At 38.6% G+C, this 18,682-nt stretch overlaps 1 protein-coding gene across 3 annotated transcripts in view; it reads right to left on the reverse strand.

Moving 5' to 3' along the window:
• The window catches only part of CACNA2D3 (calcium voltage-gated channel auxiliary subunit alpha2delta 3), a 913,092-nt gene that overhangs the window by 191,036 nt on the left and 703,374 nt on the right, over positions 1-18,682 (reverse strand). For all 3 annotated transcript variants that reach the window (XM_059716157.1, XM_019495461.2, XM_019495460.2), the window contains exons 15-16: positions 6,590-6,661; positions 5,604-5,684 (exon numbers count right to left, since the gene is read on the reverse strand). In XM_059716157.1, the coding sequence (XP_059572140.1) occupies positions 5,604-5,684; positions 6,590-6,661 (153 nt within the window). The remainder of the gene's footprint in view (positions 1-5,603; positions 5,685-6,589; positions 6,662-18,682) is intronic.

Here is an 18,682-nt window from a genome sequence, read left to right on the forward strand (position 1 = left end):
ACTTCTGGATAGGGGTCTAATTTTCTCCCTGTGCTGCAAGTTTGCAGTGCAGGAAACGTTTTTTTGTTCCTGCATGTGCCTGTTCCCCCGCCTCAAAGGGGTTTGAGGCGGAGCAAGAGGCACGTGCGTGCTCGTCTAGATGCGGCCATAGTGTGTATATACAGTATTTGCATATACACATATATGTGCATATATACATTTATGTATATATGTACATATACATATGGGGTGTGCGCGCGCGTGTGTGCGTGTGAGAGCAATCACTATTCTTTTTTTCAGTGAGTTATTTTAACTCTGAGCTACTATACTGTAACACAGTGGTTTCAACCTTTTTAGACCCAAGGCACTCCTTGAAAGACTCCAGGCACTCTTTGGAAAATTCTAGCTTTGTTTTCACTCTCTTTTTGACTACAGAAAAATAATATAGCAATTCTTCTGTTGCAAAGGACTCAAAAAGACCATAACAGGTCAGAATGTTTTTAACATTATGGATTCCTATTTGAAATTCTGGATTTATCTTGCAAATCATGTTTGCACACCTCATCATGCCAACATTGCAGGGCACCCACAGCATTCTTGAGTGGATCTCAAGGTACCTCAGGGTGCCACATCACCCTGTTTCAGAATCACTGTTGCTACATTTCATACCTTTCTAAAATTACTTATTATGAATGTTTCTGTGCTCAGATATCTATGTATATTGTAGGTATCTTGCAAAATGTAAGCCTCTTGATTTGCCAGTTAGCTTTATTTTTTGGCTGCTATTAAAGTACTTTGTACATGTTAAAAAAAGTCTCCTCTAGCAAGGCTCTCATTCAGCAAACTCATTTACCAATGCACTTAAGCATATGCTTAAATTTAAATGCAAAATTAAGTCCTTACTAAAAATGGATGCATATATTAAGTACTTTGATGAACTGACTCCTTGAAAATATGTCTGGCACAAAATGACCTGGGTAAAAATGTCAATATTCTGAAGTCAGACCCATTTCTCACAGAAACAACCAGAAAAGCATGTTTGAAGATTTTTGTAATTTACTAAAAGAATAAAACTCAACATGACATTATAGCTCCATCAGAGAGAGCTCATATCTGATTGCAATTTATGCTGTATCTCTCTAAGAATGATCAGATATATTCAACTGTATCTGCCATAGAAAAGATTGCTTCATAAATTAGTAGTTGCAATAAGCTTTAGTAAAGGGTAATAGAAGGTGATAGGCTCTTGGCATTTCTTCATAAAGCAAGAAGAAACACAGCCAACTTGTCCATATTTTGCCTATTACATTATGACAAGTGAACTTTTATCTAATTAAATATCAGATCTAAATCATAATTGTCTTTGTTGATAATTGTGGACTGAAGTCCAAACAATGAAAGCCAGGTAAGGAAATAAATGTGGGTGGAACACTTTAGAAAAAATATTTATCTGTCCTAAGTGTTGTCTGTCTCCAAATGCAGTACCTCATCGTGGTTTGTACAGTACTTGAAGACATATGCTGTTTGTACTTAAAATGTTACTTCTGTTTGGAAAGATACTATTGCTTTCAGTATCCACTATTTTAAATATAAGGGATCTCTTGCAAACTGATAGACTGTTTCAAAAAGAAAGAAATTTGGTGTGACTGTCGCATCATGTAAAAACTAAATACATTTAGAGTTAAATCTCACTGTCCTTATTCAGCACAAAAGCCCATTGAAATCAATGGAAGTTTTACCAGCACAAATACTGATGGGGATAACTGATTGTGATTATCCATATTTCTCTGCCCAAATTCCATCTCATCCAAGCTAACAGAATTTTAGGTTTTCAGAAATCTCATCCTCATGCCAAAGTTATCAAATAAACAAACAAAGTATACATTGTATCTGCATGAATGGATTCTATGGAAAGTCATGCTCCACCACTAGAGGAAAGATGTTTTGCATACTACAGTACAGTCGCCTCATACGCGCATTTAACTTGCGCGAATTCAACTGTACGCGGGGTGGAACTGGGGGTGGGGCTTGAGTTTGCAGCGGCGGCGGGAGGTTTTGGCAGCGTGGTGGTGGCCCGGCGGCACGTAGCCATCCCCCGCACCACCCTGTGCTGTGCCACTGCCACCGGTCACACAGCTCCAAACAGGGCTCCGCGGTGGCGGCGGGAGGTTTTGGAGGCAGAGGCAGTCACCACTAGAGTCAGATTGCTGGCGATTTGACTATACGCGATTTTCGCCTTACGCGCTGACCTCAGAACCTAACCCCTGTGTAAGATGCGACATACCTGTACAGCCTGAAAATGGGAGTTATAAGTCAAACCATTTTGCTGCTTTAACTGCACTGCATGGTAGTCAGTGCCTGTTGCAATAATCTTTTGTCACACTATACTACATAGTGGTATAAAGTGCACATTTTAATGACAATTCTATTTCTTAGAAAGAGGAACAAATGCTGTTTGAATAGAATCAAACTGTCTTTAAAATCCAGTACAATTAAAACAAAGCTCCTTATAGTTTCCCAATTAACCTTTTCCTGCTAGCTCTTCTTTTCATCGCTGTGCACACAAACACCTGCTACTCAGGCCCATAACAAGGGGACTTCTTTTCAACACCTACCTTTTTCTAGGTTCACAAATCCAAGATATTCCTAAATTTTGCATACTATTTCCATATAACCTCTATGTTGAGGAGAGATTGAAAGAAATAGGCATATTCCAGTTGTAGAAGTGGTAATTAAAAGAGGATGTGATACCAGACTTCAAATATGTGAAGGTCTGCCGTAAAGAAGAGGAAGACTGCCTTTTTTCCACTGATGCAGGATGTGGACCTACAGCTCGAAGTTATAGCTAGTTAGGTTTAAACTGCATATCAGGAAAAGGTTCTTAACTGTTAGAACAGTGCGGCCGTGGAACAGACTGCCTACAGAAGCTGTGGACTCTCCATTGTAATAATAAGAAGAGCTCTGCAACCTAAAGCAGATGGATATCGGAGATGACCATATTCAGCAGCAGAATGAAGCAGAGCTCTACAACTGGATTAGTTATGAAAGAAGAATCAAAGAGCTGAGAAGTAATTGAGGTGGTATAGAAAAGGGAGTTCTGACTGTCCATAAAGATGGTGTGATGCGTGGAGTTATGTTTGTTATCCCCATTTGCAGAGCATAATGGAGAGTGTTTGGTATTTCCCATGATTCTGGACTTTGCTAGTTGTCACACAGGGCCAGGAAGGAATTTATTTCCCCTTCCTGTTGCTACATATGTCAGAAGCTTGTTCCTCAGAGGCACTGCATATTGGCTACAGCCAACACTGGGGATTTTGCATCAGGTGTGCCAGAACTAAAACTCAGAGATTCCTGGTTAGAGGATCTTGACCCTCAGGGTCAGACCAATCATCACCTTTGGGATCAGAAAGGAATTTTATTTCATGGTCACAGTGGTACAGAGTGTAGGGGCTTTTGCCTTCCTCTGCAGCAAAGGGCATGGCCATCTTCCTTAGATCTCTCAAATACATTTTAATGACACTTGCAGCAGCATAACACTGACCACCATTGTCTCCCTGCTTTACCTCTCGCAGGTTAGAGTGCTATCCCTTGTAGCCGCAGTACGGGGTGTACGTGCACCCCCTGAAAGTGTTGGTGCCCCCCTTGAGAGTGAATGCTCTTGGCTTAGGTGACGGGCAGGGGGGGCAGGTGGAGTGCTGGTACCCTCTCCCCCCACCCCCCAAGAAGTGCTGCTGGCATTTCCAGGCTTAGCCTCCAGCTGCAGGGGGGACTCCCCCCACTGCCGACACCGCTGCGGCTGCCTGTGGACCATCCCTGCTTGGCCTGCCTTCGCTGCCAACGTCAGCGTGGCTGCTTGTGGGTGGTCTCCGCTTGCCTCTGCCACACCCCTGATGGTGACACCGCCTGCGGGCGATCACTGTGCCCCCTGAGCCTTGGGAGGCACGCGTCACCTATGCCTGTAACTGTGTGTCAGGGTTGATTTTGTAGTTTTAGTAACAGGTTAGACAAGGATTTGAATGAGATGGTTTGGATAGAGATGATCCTGCCTCAATTAGGGGGTTGAGACTAGATGACCTTCAGAGGTCCCTCTCAGCCCTGTTTTTCTATGATCCTACACTAGGGCCTTTCCTATCTGCCCACACAGATAAAACTGTCCATTTCTTATCATCTTGCATATTTATTACTGAAACATCTTTCTTTCTCGCTTTGATAAATGCAATATTCACCTCAGATCATTTTGTAGCCTGCCCATTATGTCACCCCTTTCATTACACCTCTCCAATAGTTTTCCCTTTCTGAGTTAACCCAGAGGGCTGGATTCAAATAGCCCAAGACAAATAAGTTGTCTCTACCCATCTATACCTATACTTTGTAACTGCTACCCTGCTTCCTGTTCTTTGAGAAGACAACATCTCAGGATCAATCTGTCAACTATGAGCAGGCCTACCATGTCCCAATATAGGGAATGCTGCAGGAGATATAAAGTGCCTACCCCCTCACTGCATCTCCCCAAACTAGAAACAGCATCACCAGCTTAGTGAAGCACTCGGCACACAGGGATTCTCCCTGACATGCACGCAGCATCACGAAGCTCTGTCAATACAATTATTACATGCTGTACTTTGCTACTCCATTAATGGATTTATCCTGAGCAGAGGTTGCCTCTGGTGTTAAATTACTTGGTTATTCTGTTGCAAAAAAAAAAAAAAAAAAAAAAAAAAATCAATTTAAGATTAGGGTGAAACCATAAATTTAATTTTCATTTGTGACTGAAACATGATTATAATATAGCATATCAGAGGTAGAGAACTGCTGAATTAATAATGTACTATATCTAGCTTAATTGAAAAGTATCACCACCTTTGCATTAATCCGAAACATTTTTACAAATTTACAATTGATTCAGGATCAGACCATTTATTCTGCCTGACCTAGTTTATTCATAGTTCTTTTTCAAGAATTTTTTTGTAAGAGTCAACTATAATATTGCAAAACTAAGTATCCGGGAACACCTAAAATACATCAAACAAGAAAAACGATGGCAGTAAGCTGTCTCAGCAGGCTGTAACAAGTCTATGAAAGATAGCATTGGTTTTACTCAGTGTTCAGGATTAACTCAGGACATAGGAGATTCAGGACAATAAGAATTAAGCAGTGCTGGAAGTCATGTTAATAACTGAATTAGTACCTCCATAAAGATCTTTGAAATGTATTTCTGATTATTTTGTGAGAGATTCTTTAGAATGGAATCATGTTGGTGATTTTATTAAATTCCATCTTTAATGAATCCCTTCCAGCCCTAAACTTCTGTGAATCTGTGAATATTAACTGGTAGAGTATAAAAGATTGCACAATTCAGAATGCTATAACACAAATGAACTGACACCTGAAATTTGGAGTGAATCATTAAAGCAACAAAGCTAGGACTCCCAGGACAAAAATCAGTGAGGTAAAAAGCGCTACTAAAGATTTGCCTTAAAATCATTTTGTATGGAATTTGTGTCCTGGATTCCATTTTTGATTCTGTCATTAACTTTCATTGACAAATTGGATACTAAATAATTGTAAGATATTGTTAATTCATTCTATACTGTATATTAAATTTGAAATTGTATGAGAATTACCTTATATTTTGGAATTGTCTTTAAAAGTTCTTTAACTGGTACATCCGTGCCAACCACACCCAGAAGAATCCCTTTCGATCTCTGTTTGAAAACGAAAATGAAAAAAGCACAGATCACTCAGAAGGGTAAACACTGTCAAAACAACGCATGCCATCAACAACTGCTTTCACTTCACCGAAACTATACTGAAGTGAACAGATAACAACCTAATTCTACATACTATCTAAAAATCTACTGAATGGTTATAGCTAATCTGGTCACCACCCTCTTCCCTCCCCTGTGCCCCATAGCTTCCTTTCCTTATCCTGCAAATGAAAACAAGGAAGAAGGTGAAGTTTCAGGAGATAAAGAGCCCCTCAGTTAAACACTTCTACATGTGAAATAGCTTTAAGATGAAAAGCTACAGATAAAAATGTGACTTATCCTCTTCTTTCCCAATTTATATTGTCATTAGGTAGTCACGAGAGAAGGATTAAACATTAAGGGAGAAGTGCACATAATTACCTTTAATAATTTATCAGGTTTTAAAACAAGAAAGATATAACTACATATAAACACATCTGTGTATGTTGCTAATGCACTGAACATTTCTGATGAAAGCGAGTGAATTTGAAAGCGAGAATGGATATAGATTTTTTGGTGCAAGGAAGGTAATGTAGAAGTAAGAACACAGATGGAACTGATAGCACTGGATCACATTTATCATCTGGGTGATTCTCTCCTAATCATAACAGCATTAACCTTTAATTTTGGTACCTACAGGGTTTCTAGACTAATTTTTTGTACATAAAGATATCTACCATCTGTTAATTTTATTCTAACGTGCAAATGGCTAATAAAATAGCAACCACGGCAATAATTATAATAACAACCATGACAAAAAAGAACCCCAAGCAGGCCAAAATCCCATTAGGCTCCTGGAAGTTGCTAACTTTCATTGTAGTCAGTAGAGTATCACATGGTAGTAATATAATTTGAATACTTACAGTCTCATTTTGCTTACTAAATACTGGCATGGCAACAGTAGTCATCAAAACCAATCCCTGATCATCAGCAAGCTATATTTGAAAAGAAATAGATATTACCTCTAAGAATCTTCTGCGTATTAGTGAGTCATAATTACAGACAAATTTTTCATTTCAACTGAGATTAGACATTCAGGGCTTCTATACATGTGCAGGGAGGCTGCTCCAAGGCGCTGTAATTACAGTACGTTGGAGCAGACTAAATTAATCAAGTCTGCTGGAGTGTGGTAATTACAGCACTCCAGCAGACTCCAGCATCACATGTATCAGCATCCCTGCACTGAAAAATGGCAGTGGGGACACTTTAACTGAAGCTCGTTTGACGAGCTGTAGTGAAAGCACCCCCACCACCGTTTTTCAGCGTGGTGACATTGACACACATAACACTCTGAGCACGTTAATTAAGATGACTCTCGAAGCCACGCTAATTAAAGAGCCCCCCCCTTTCCTCCCAGAGCACGTCTATATATACCCTCTATTTAAATGAGCTCTTCAATGTTAAAACACAAATCCAGCCATGCCCCCATCTCCATCCCCAACAGTGCCACACCACACATCAACCTTGCCACTCTGGGTGATGCCTGGCCAGGGTATCTTTGCTGGAGCCTCCCAAGAGAGATACTGGGAGCTGAAATGAGAGTTATGGAAGCAACATGTGTAACAGCCAAGCAGCAGGAGCTCTGTTCTACTTCCTTCCCACTAACAACTCTGCTATGTTTTCCTCTGCCTGCTTCTCCCAGCAAAGAGCAAAAGGTCATGGGTGAAGATGCTTTATCTCAGGATCTCCATCACCTAGTGCAGATACATGGTGATGACAGTCAGCCAGGATCCCAGGAGCACCTCTGGTGCTTTAGCATCCAGCAAGTTTCAGGTTGTTGTGCTAGTCAGTGGCATCAAGAACCAGATGGTTCTGTGCATCAGGTTTCTTCAGTTAGGGAAGAGAATAGGTCTCCTGACCTATGGCCCATCAGAGAGAAACACACAATGCTTTATCATTCTGGAAAGGAGAGTAGCATTACTAAGGGATTTTTATCTTCACACCTTCTGGCCTTTGTCACACATCACATGATGCAGGGGGTATGAAGAACTTCAAGTTCATAGGTCAGACATGTACTGCTATGTTACTTTGCAACTCTTGAGGGTCTCCATCATCAGAATATGAAGGAGAAATCAGTCAAGAAGTTAGAGTTTTGTTTAAAGCAGCATTTTACCTGTCAATTTGCATTCCATTTAATGGTTAGTGAGGCTATCACAGCTGGTAAGAGTACTTAATATTTAGATACAATAAAGATCAATTCTATGAAATATTTGCACCGGGTTATATGTATATTTTTACAAAAGGAGGGAGAAAACAACCTTACCCCCCAGAAGAAGCACTTGGGTGAGCTGTAGGTACAGTTGCTATTGCAAATTGCAATGAACTAGCTATGCTACTCCCTTCCACTGCTGCCACCACTATACTGGGACACATCCTTTCCCATACTACTTCAATACTTGCTCATATTTTGTGGCATCTTGGCAATTTTTGTTTCCCAGACCAAACCTTCCTGGGTACAATCTTTCCTTTATCAGGTCAGCAATGGTTATTGCATGCTCAGATCCACAAAACAGAAATGTCATAGTCTTTGGCTGCTGCTGATCTGATCATTTTAATAACAGAATATTGAGAACCTTAACATTTAACTTCTGATAGTTTCCAAATTATTCTCTGGTTTCATTCTCCCAAGCAGATGTGTACCATGGGATGCAGCACCATCCCCTGGGTGAGAAAACGATTTTCTGGCCATTGGATTTAGGGAATGAGAAAGTTCACAGTTGAAGGGAGAGACACAAGAACATTAAGTAGAACCAACTCATGCTCTTGGTTTTTGATAAGAAGAGGTGCTTACTCGCACCTAATGTAAATCTTGCCTCATGTTTAACAGTAAATAAACTACTTAGATATACAAAAAGGGACAGAGGTAATAAACAGAGTCAAGTATGATTGGACCAGCCTAAAAACTCTCTTTGGCCAGTGTAGTATGATCAAGCATGCTGATATGATGCAGCCAACAGGCCTAGAATACATGTAAATCAAAAAGTGAAAAAAGCATTCCATTGATTATGGGGGTGACATCTTGGAGAAACAAAGATTTTGTATGATTGCCCAGGGTTGTTTAACTCTGACAGCATGTGTTTGTCAGGTATCAGTGTGACATTATTAATCTATACATCCAATTCAGATTCAAAGGATATCTGGAAACAATTTATTTCCTGGAATGTCAAGTTAGAAATTGCTAGTGATATCTGCTGAAATTATGTCATCCTTAAAATGGAGGAAACCAGACCAGACTTTGGCTGAAAGCTTTGAAGAAAGAGTCACTAACACCCAGAATATACTCTGGAGCACGAGCACAACAATGCTCTGTGTAACAGTGATATCTATCAATAAAGACTGAGGAAGACATGGGGGGAAGCAGGAGCTAGTTGCTCTAACCTCATGGTTGGGGTAGAAATGTGGGCTTATGGTCCATATTTTGCATATCATTTGAGGTGGGTAGATGGCTTCAAATGGGCTGTTGGCCATTTTCATGATAATGGAATTAGCAAAAGATTGGCTGCGTGGAGTGACTGAACACAACCACCACCTTACTCAATTATTTTGTGCTGAATGTTATTTGTTTATTAAAGCTGTAGTCCTTCTGTCATAAAATGAATTAACCTTTGAGGAATTTTAGTGAGTGATTCCCTGGGCAATGATGTTTTGGCGGAAATACTTTGAAATAGTAGAATGATAGCCACTGGGTATTTCCATCAGCACCCACTGTGAGATAATTAACACGAGAGTATGTCAGCAAACTACAAAGGAAGCAATGCTCTAGGAATTTTACACTGATATTTGTTAAGTCTTTGAATCCGTTATGCTATATGAAATAATAGAACTGTATGATGATCGCTGAAAATCTTCCAACTGTTTGAACAAAATTGGTGTGCTCTGAGAAGTAAAAATGGAGAAGGTTTTTGTTTAAGAATAATATAACTAAAATTCAGCTGATATTAATAAGCCTGGAATCAACATACATCACTGATATCTATAGAACAGGTTATGATTTATGTCTTGTATCCCCAGTATACACTTAATTAGATATAACTGTTTAAAATGTGTTCTTTTGTGCAAATGTAGGAATTTGGATAATACGAGCCCTTGAATAAGCCAAAATGTAATTATATCCTCTATTGCGTGATACTATTTATTGAAAAACTCAAAGACTACAGTGTGATTACTAAGACCTACCAATTATTCAAATACTGAAAATCCATTCTTTCCAGGAGAAAATGTAGACAAGGCAAGATTGATGACTTCGAAATCCATCAAAATAGCATCAAGGGCTGCACCTACATGAGCATGGTCATTTGGGTCCCTGGGGACAACTAGCAGTGGCACACTTTGTGCCGCTGCTAGTTGTTCCCAGGGAACACCTGTGCCATGTGCTCTCTGGTGCATGGCAGCTTACACTGGATGGGGTAGGAGAGGCTGGGTCCAGCACTGGGCTGGCCCCAGCAGCCTTGCCTGGTGTCCTGGGAGCCTCCCGGGGCTGCAGCAGCAACGATCCTGCCACTCGGAGCCTGGCCAGCACCCGGAACGTGGCTCCAGCTAACCCAGCTCTGTTTTTGAGTGGTGCACACTGCCTCTTTGTGTGTTTTTTTGCACAGGTTTTTTTGACCCCTGGATATCCAGGGGTCAACCTCCCCGCCCCTCTCCCCCCCGAAAAACTGCTCACTTGCAGCATGGGGACCACCTGAATGCGCAGTATGTGGCACCACAGACGTGTCTGTGGCACCAAATACCACACATCTATACTCTTCTGGACAAAGCCAAAATGTCATAGGTTTATAAACAAACTATTATGGATAAATACTTCCATTGCAAAACTGTACACAAAGAAACACAGGTAAACATTCTTTTTTTCGCCATCAAATGTGCAGATAAATGTTTCTATGCAGACTATAAATGACAACTTAGTCATATGTACATGAGAGAAAAGAAAACACTGCAAATGCTTTTGACAATCATATGGAATGGCATTCATCTACTAATGTAGTGCAACACTCTTATCATACATGCAATTTTCAGTCATATATATTGGAGGCTCCTTGGGAATGACTGAACTCCAAAACAGCATGATTTTAATCTGCTGCTGCGAATATGTTCTGACCTCAATTTAATTATCAATTTTGTCTTCCCATTTTTGGTTGTCAGTATCATTCAGTAGGAATATATACTAGCTGGTGCTATACAGGTGTTCTGTTAAGTAATATAGTAATTTCTTGTACATTGTGAAAAGTGATAATTTAATGCTTTTGTATAGATGTAGTAAATACTGCTTGATTTATGCTTTTTGGCCCAAGAACCAGTAAGGTACACACATTCAACAAGACACGAGAAGTATCCCTGCAAAAATGTATGCAGCACCATTTCTTTCACTGCATGCGTGGTTAGGATCTTTAAAAAAAATGTGCAAAATAACACAGATTGACCAATTTTGTTTACAAATAAAGAATAGATTTACCAAAACTTTGAGATTCCCCCCCCAGCTCTAGATTAACAGGCATGACTATAAGATATCATCTTTTTAGCTTTAATTTTCCTTCCAGTTCCCCTCTCCAGATAGACCACTATGTCTTCTTGATCTCCCTGTTCTATCATGCTAGTATTTCTTCAGAGCTAAATAAGGGTTTTTGAAACTTCAGAATCATCGCATTAGATTAGAGAATCCAGCTTTCATCTACTACTTAACTCCTTGTTTCCCTCATAAGGCCTGCGACCCTCCATGCCTGGAGTACCAACCACATCAGTTAACATACATAGGCTCTAACTGACATTAAAGCATTGCTGCATTTTTACTTATTTCATTTAGTTGCATTTTGTGTGTGTTTATAAAATACAAGAAAACAAAAACTGTTCAAGAAAGAGTAAAATACAAATGCCACTGGAAAGCTCAAAGAGTTGAGGGTATAGGCATACATGAACTGGGGAAAGAACATGTGCTTTGAAGTGTTTACAAAAAATATTTTGAACACAGTGTATTTCTGGCTATACATTTAAGCAATAAAAAAGCTGAAATCAAATGCTTTTAAAAGACATCTGAGGCTCGGCAAGTCACCTGAGTGGACATTAGGCAGTTTATAGTACTAGTAAAAGCAATAGAAATGGGTTCAGGAAATCATATTTCAGCCATTCATGTAACCAGTAAAGTCAATTTAATAATTTAAATTTAGTGTCAAAGAGTTTGTCTGCCAACTTTTGCTGTTGTTCCTTGAGCCTGGAATTTTCAAAGGAGCCTCAGGGACCCAAGCATTAGCCGTGTTGCAAAAAGGAAGGTGAAGTCTTTGGGTAGAGGTGATGTCTTTTATTAGACCAACCAGATAGTTGCAAAAAACCACTTTTTTTGCAATTATTTAGTTGGTTTAATAAAAGTTATCGACTCTACTCAAAGACTTTTCCTTCCAAAGGACCCTCAGGAACTTTGTCATCAGTATCCTAATGAATTCTACTGGGAGTTGTGCACTTAAGTTCCTTAGGCCTCTTTGCAAATCCTTCCCGCATTTTAGTGAATAATTGCAGTAGTTAGCTGATCAAACGTTCGCTGAATAATATTTGATTGGTTCTAGTGGCTAATAACAGCATCTATGCAACAGTTTTTAGCAAAGGTATATGATTGTTTTGATTTCATAAGTCTCTTCTATTTCCAAAGGATTTATTCACTAGCTCTTGAGATTGAAATTAAGTCCCTCCCTATTTCTTGTTGCAATATTAGTGAAAACAGAAGGAAACAAGAACATATAAAAATGGGAATTCAGGAATTATGTCTTAGGCAGCAATTATTAAGTCAGAGACTTTGGTTAGCAATGGATACAATTAATTACTGGCAAAATGATCAATGAAATACCAGGTGAAATGGAGGCATGCTTTCACATTTTACAGAGAAATAATGAAAAGGAGATATTAAGGGTGCCTATACATAAGCAGGGAAGCTGCTCTGACACGCTGTAATTCCAGTGCATTGAAACAGACTTGATTAATTGAGACTGCTAGAGCGTGGCAGTTACCACGCTCCAGGAGCCTCCCACGTCTTGTGTCTCAGCATCCCTGCACTTCAAAATAGTAACAGGGGCACTTTTATCTAAAGCTTGTCAAACATGGATGTGCTTTAGATAAAGCACTTTATCTAAAGCTTGCCACCATTTTGAAGTGCAGAGATGGTGATACACGAGATGCTCCAGGCACTTTAATTAGAGCAGCTCTTGGAGCTGCTCTAATTAAAGCACTCCCCCTCATGCCCCACTCCTGGAGTACATGTATAGAGTTTCAAAGACATTCTATGCTGCCTTTACTTGAGGTATTAAAGGAGTCTTAATCACTTTCTTGATAGAGGACAAGCTCCCACATAAAGAAGATACAGCCAGGCCTATAATATTTAGGCCCTGGATCCTGTGACAGGAAGGGGCATTACACTCATGTAGACTCTGACTTCAGAAGATCTCTCTGCATGTGTGGTAGGCCATTTGTGTGCTACACAATCAAAGGATTATACAATATTGCTACACAATAGAAGGAGTTCTGCAGATGGCTATACAAGCTTTTCCCTTTTAAATTTCTCTTGTGATGCAGGATATTTCCTCACCAAGGAAGAGTGGGATGCTTCAGAATAAAAGAAATTCCTTTCCAAAAGGAAAAGGGACCAGAACTGAAAATTAATATAAAAAAATGTTCCTAATCAAACAGTGAACATTAAGAAAACGCCGCTGTAGGAATGGACATTTATTATCTTTCACTTTATTCCAAAATTAGAATCGGATTTGAGGGACATGTTGACTGCTAAAGTAACAAGTGACTTCTCCTTTATCATTATGAACCCAGTTTAAAAAAAAATAGCACACCTCAATATTTTATTTGGGTGTAGACATGTGCATTTTGAAACAGAATGTTGAAACTTGTATTATAATTGGAACTCCATTAAGATATTGCATTCAAAAATATTTTTATTTGTCAGAAAACTGAAATGTTTTGTTCAGCACCCATGGAAAGTAATAAGGAGAAAAAGGATGGCCTCATAAAACATATCAGAAAGTATTTCTAGGAACAACGCAAGCTTTATAATCTTCTTATTATCCAGGCGTGTGACTATACTAAAATAAATCATAGGTGCATTCATTTTGGTTAATGAAAGTAACATCTTCACCTTATTTGCTTTTTTCAGTAATAAATCATAAAAATGCCTAAGTTAAGTGTCAATACACAAAGAAGAGAATGAACAACGAACGAGAGAGAATGGATTTCCAACCTTCCATTCATCTTTTATTTTAAAGCAAGGGAGGCAAGTTGGAAAGACTTAGCCCCACTTATTCTCAGAGAATACAGACCAAGAGTCAATGTCCAAAATGATCCATTCCCTGGGCATTCATTTTTACAGGTTCGAGTATAAACAATATAAACAGATAAAATAGTATAAAACAGTCAGTTTGTGCTTTCTCTTTAAGTATATCTGTCCCTAAATATCTCATAATCTCTATCCTACTAGTCAGGATGAGAATTTGACTGCCTATTCCCTCAGGCAAGGATGTGAGTCAAAGGATGCATCTGGGAGTCCCCACAGACGTAAATGACCTGTCCTCTTTCACAGTGGTTTGGCTCTGACTAAGATCTTCCCTAGTAATGCATAAACAAGCCTCAAATGCAGTAGACTGAACACCATCCTCCCTCCTTGCGTTATGGGCACAATATATCCTGGTGCTCATGACCTCAGCCAACTACACATCCCTGAATTCAGAAACCTGTGGAAACAAGATTTTTTCCTGTATTCAAGTCTCCGATGTGAAAACACAGGTTAAGAGGATTAGTGGTATATTCTGAGTTCCCCTCTGTTGTTCCTTGTAGAGGTGGAGTCAGCAACTGAGGCACAAATTTTTGTTTTAGTATAAGGCTACGGACTTCATAGCGAGCACTGACCCAGAGTTTTACAAATAAAAAAAAAAAATCTCTTCCTGGGGTTTTCTTGATTAATTACACAACAGCAACACAATGAACCTGAATTTAGATCTTTTCCAAAACCTTAGCCTCTATCTAGGATGTCCCTTAGGTCCATGTGTTCTCTTTCTCCAGAAAGCCATTCCAACCTCCATTATATCACAGTTGAGGTCAAGAAGCAACATCTATCATCAGCCAGACTTCAGCAACTGTAAGCTGGCTTTAATGTTTGCCAGCAAAGTAGATCAAGAGAAGTCTTGACATTTACAGTGAATAATTGTATGGCATTCTTACATGCGACTACTTGAGAGTGTTTGCATAGATAAGCCTTCTTATAAAAATCCTGTCTCAGAATAGTCATTTGGGATTTTGATGATGTAACATATTAAATAAGAAGAAACTTTAAATTTATCTATGCAAAGCTAGTCCATATAATGGAAACGGCTGACTGGGAGACTAGATCTAGATTTGACTTTAAATAGTGATGGATAAGCCTCAAAAACCTGTTCAATTCAAACTTTCAGATGCTTGTCTTAAACCCCTCAAGTCCAGAACTGGAGCTGGAAATTTCACAAGACCTACATAATTTCTTGGTTTGGGCTAGGTTAGATACATTAGCTTAACTCAGGGTGTTTCAGCTTCTTATTGAAGTTAAGAATGAGAAGGCTCTAATATGAAAACATACTGCAAGACTTTATTTTCAGTTTATTTGAAGTTTGGGCTGAAGTTTCGTAAAAGTTGTAATTCACAGGTTTGCTATGTCTTCTCCTAATATAGACAAGCAAATGTCTGGCTGTTTTATAATAGATAAATTATTCTATTGGTCCTGCAATTAAAGGGCTAGTTTGCATGACATTTAGAAGACAGAATAAAAAAAAGTCAAGAAATCTAATTCTTTTTCATGTGGACCCTGAGGGTTTTAAAATTATCTTATCACTTAATTTTTTTTCTAACTCCTAGAAATTTAAGAATGAGACAGAGTCAGTGATTGTGGTTTCCCTTAGAAGGCTATTCTATTCAAGAAGTTTACTGATTTTTTAATGCAGGAAGCTGCATAAGAGCCTTGAAGTTATGACCCTAAGTAGTATGTCATAACAAACTTAGCAAATAATAATGAAAACCACAAAAATGATGTAGTAGGGATAGGAAAAATGCATTCTTTGGCTAAGAAATTACTGAATGTTTAGAACCAAGAAATGCAATCTGCAGAGAAAAAATTCCCTGGCTTATACCCTCAAATAAATCACTGGCCTGTGCTGCCTAGCAATAGCATGAGTATTATAGCTGGGAAATAAACCTCCTTAGAGAAATTTCATTTATAGTTTTAACGGCTGCACTTTTCCCTTTTTGTCATGTCTGTATCTCACTCGACCCCCTATCACCAGTTCCTGAAAAATCCCATAAAAACATTCCCCTAGGTTTTATATATATTTTCTATATAGGTTTCAACTCTTCCACTTTTCCCCTTTTTATTCTTCTGACAAAAAGAAATACCCCCCTAACATACACAAACCAGTAATGTTTAATCTCACTCAAGGTACCAACATCTATTTGCTGGAACAAAAATGCAGAAGCTTATGCACAGAAAAGAATGTTCAAACTGTTAGGTGTCTTCAGTACAATAAAAAAGAGCTTAGAAATAAGTCCCTGAAGCACTTTCCATAGGAATGAATGTATAACCAAGGCTAGTGTTTTGCTTATAATTCTAAACTAAAGCTACCACTGTCTGCATTTGTTATTGTCAAAACCATGCTATTCTCATTTACATGTCTTGTGTAACACTTATAATAAATCTGCAGGCAGCCAGCTCCAAGTGGAAGGGTATGTGTCTGTCTTTTGATATGCAAGAATAATTAAGTTAAGGACAATAATAGAGTCCAGATATTTTTTCGTGTAGCCTTTTGATTGCTGAAATACAAAGCGCTGCTTCAATTTTAACGTCTGTTACAATGAGGTATTTTTTTATTTCACAAGACATGTTTGTTTTCTAATTGTTATTGATGATTAAAAGAATACAAAGTAAACAATATACAAATAATTTGAATCAAAGCAAACTTTGAAGGCATAATTCAGAGGGTTTTTTATAAAAATAAAGTATAATTAAGCCTCAGAAAGAGAACACATTTGAGATCTTAATGTTCTTTGTTTAGTACTTTTCAGAGTTTACAGCTTGCTTCTCAAAAACATGAGTTGCGTCTGTTTTACCAGAAATTTTTCATCCATTTTTTAAGTTCATTTTTACAAGCATTCATGTATAAAGTTATTAGATTTGAAATACCAAAATGCCTGCTTTCTGCTAAAATAATTTACAAACTGCATATAGAAAGCACAAAGCCACAAAGAACACAGTTCAGAAGTTAATTTGTATAATGCTGTTCCTATTCAGCCTCCATTTCCTACTTTTCAGAGCTTTTTAAAAGAGAACTTTGTTTTTCTCAATAATTGCCATCATCTTAGAGATGTTCTAATATTATCATTAGGCCACATACATCTTGCAGGGGTTCTTTTTATACTGGATTATTCCTCAGACCACGACATTCAGTCTGTCTGAGAAAACAATGGGGTCTATCTACTGTGTAAGAAAAGTAATGTAGAGATCATGAATCAGTTGATGTAGCCTTCTAATGTGAAGCCCTACAGGGTAGATAGACAATGTAAATGCAGTCATATGTACAGGCTTCTGATGGGGATATAGGCTGTAGGGATGGGCAAGGAAGAAAAATGGGTTATACATGCAAGATGAGCCAAGGGAATGTGGTTTGTAGATATGAAAAACGTGGGGTTTGAGTTAAGGGAGAAGCTGAAGAAAGGGAGAAATTGCAGAAAGAGAAGCCTCGTGAAGGAAGCACGGAAGGAGGAGTGAGGAACACTGTCCGGTGCTGCAGAGCTTGCAATGGCCTGGAGCTGCGGTGGCACAGGAGCCCGGTAAACTCTGTTGTGACGTTCCTACTGCAGTTCTCCCCTGATGCTCTGGTACAGAAGTAGACAGCTCCCTTTACTTCTCTAACTTACCTTTGCTGCCTTCCACGTTTCCCCTGCCTCCTCTCTATTGCCCACTTTACTGCAAGCCCCAAATCATCCTGTAGCCTATTCTGTCTCCCTACTTTTCTGTGCTGGATAGAGTCAATGAGACAAGCTGGAAGCATCAGAAAAATAAATAACAATTTTGTTGCATGTTTTTATTGCACCATATGGGGAATAATCATAACAAGGAATAGCTCTTTTTGTATTTAAATATAAAGCCAAGCTGGAATGTCGCAGGACTATGTGTGTGCGTGTGCATGTGTATGCGTGTAAAGCCTGTAGGGACCATATTTCTTTAGGGACAAGAATCAGGGAGTGTCAATTTATAAAAGGGCTCCTTTTTCAAAAGTTTATATAGTCATATTTGTGAATCTAAGACAAAGATATTAAAAATAAAAATTGGCTGCTGAAGAGTGAGTCAGTATTGAAAATATGGAAACTAAATTCAGTAATTCAAGTGTGAAATACAAGGACTGAAGTGCAAATTTCAATGCAACTTTCATTATAGAGTCTAGGGTGGTTTGATTATAGATGAGATTTTAAAAATAGAAAAAACATTAGCCTCCACGAAGAATGAGAAACACAGGAAAGTAAAGGAACAATAAAACGGGGTCAAATGTAAATATTTACTACATGATTATTTTGTACTTCATTGATTAAATTTAGCTTCTTATATCATTTTAATAAAAATGCTAAGATTACTAGTCATGCATTTCAGTGAAAATAGCTGCTTTGCAAATTTTCAATTTTCTATTCCCAGTGACAGTTAATTCAACACTTCAAAGTATAAAAAAGGTAAATGAGGCGAGGAATGATAAATGATGCTCCAAAATTGCTGAAATATGATGGCATCAAGAGAAAAAGAGGGTGAAACTCTACTTACACAAGTTAAAGGATAACAGAGAAAGAAAGAAGAAAGCTGTCAGGAACTTTTGGGAAACAAACATCGCCAAAGACATTTTTTACTTGAAGGAGACATGATTCCTTTAATTTGAAAACCATTTTAAAAGTCCCAGAAGATT

The sequence above is a fragment of the Alligator mississippiensis genome, chromosome 12, assembly GCF_030867095.1.
Source record: "Alligator mississippiensis isolate rAllMis1 chromosome 12, rAllMis1, whole genome shotgun sequence".
Classification (NCBI taxonomy): domain Eukaryota; kingdom Metazoa; phylum Chordata; order Crocodylia; family Alligatoridae; genus Alligator; species Alligator mississippiensis.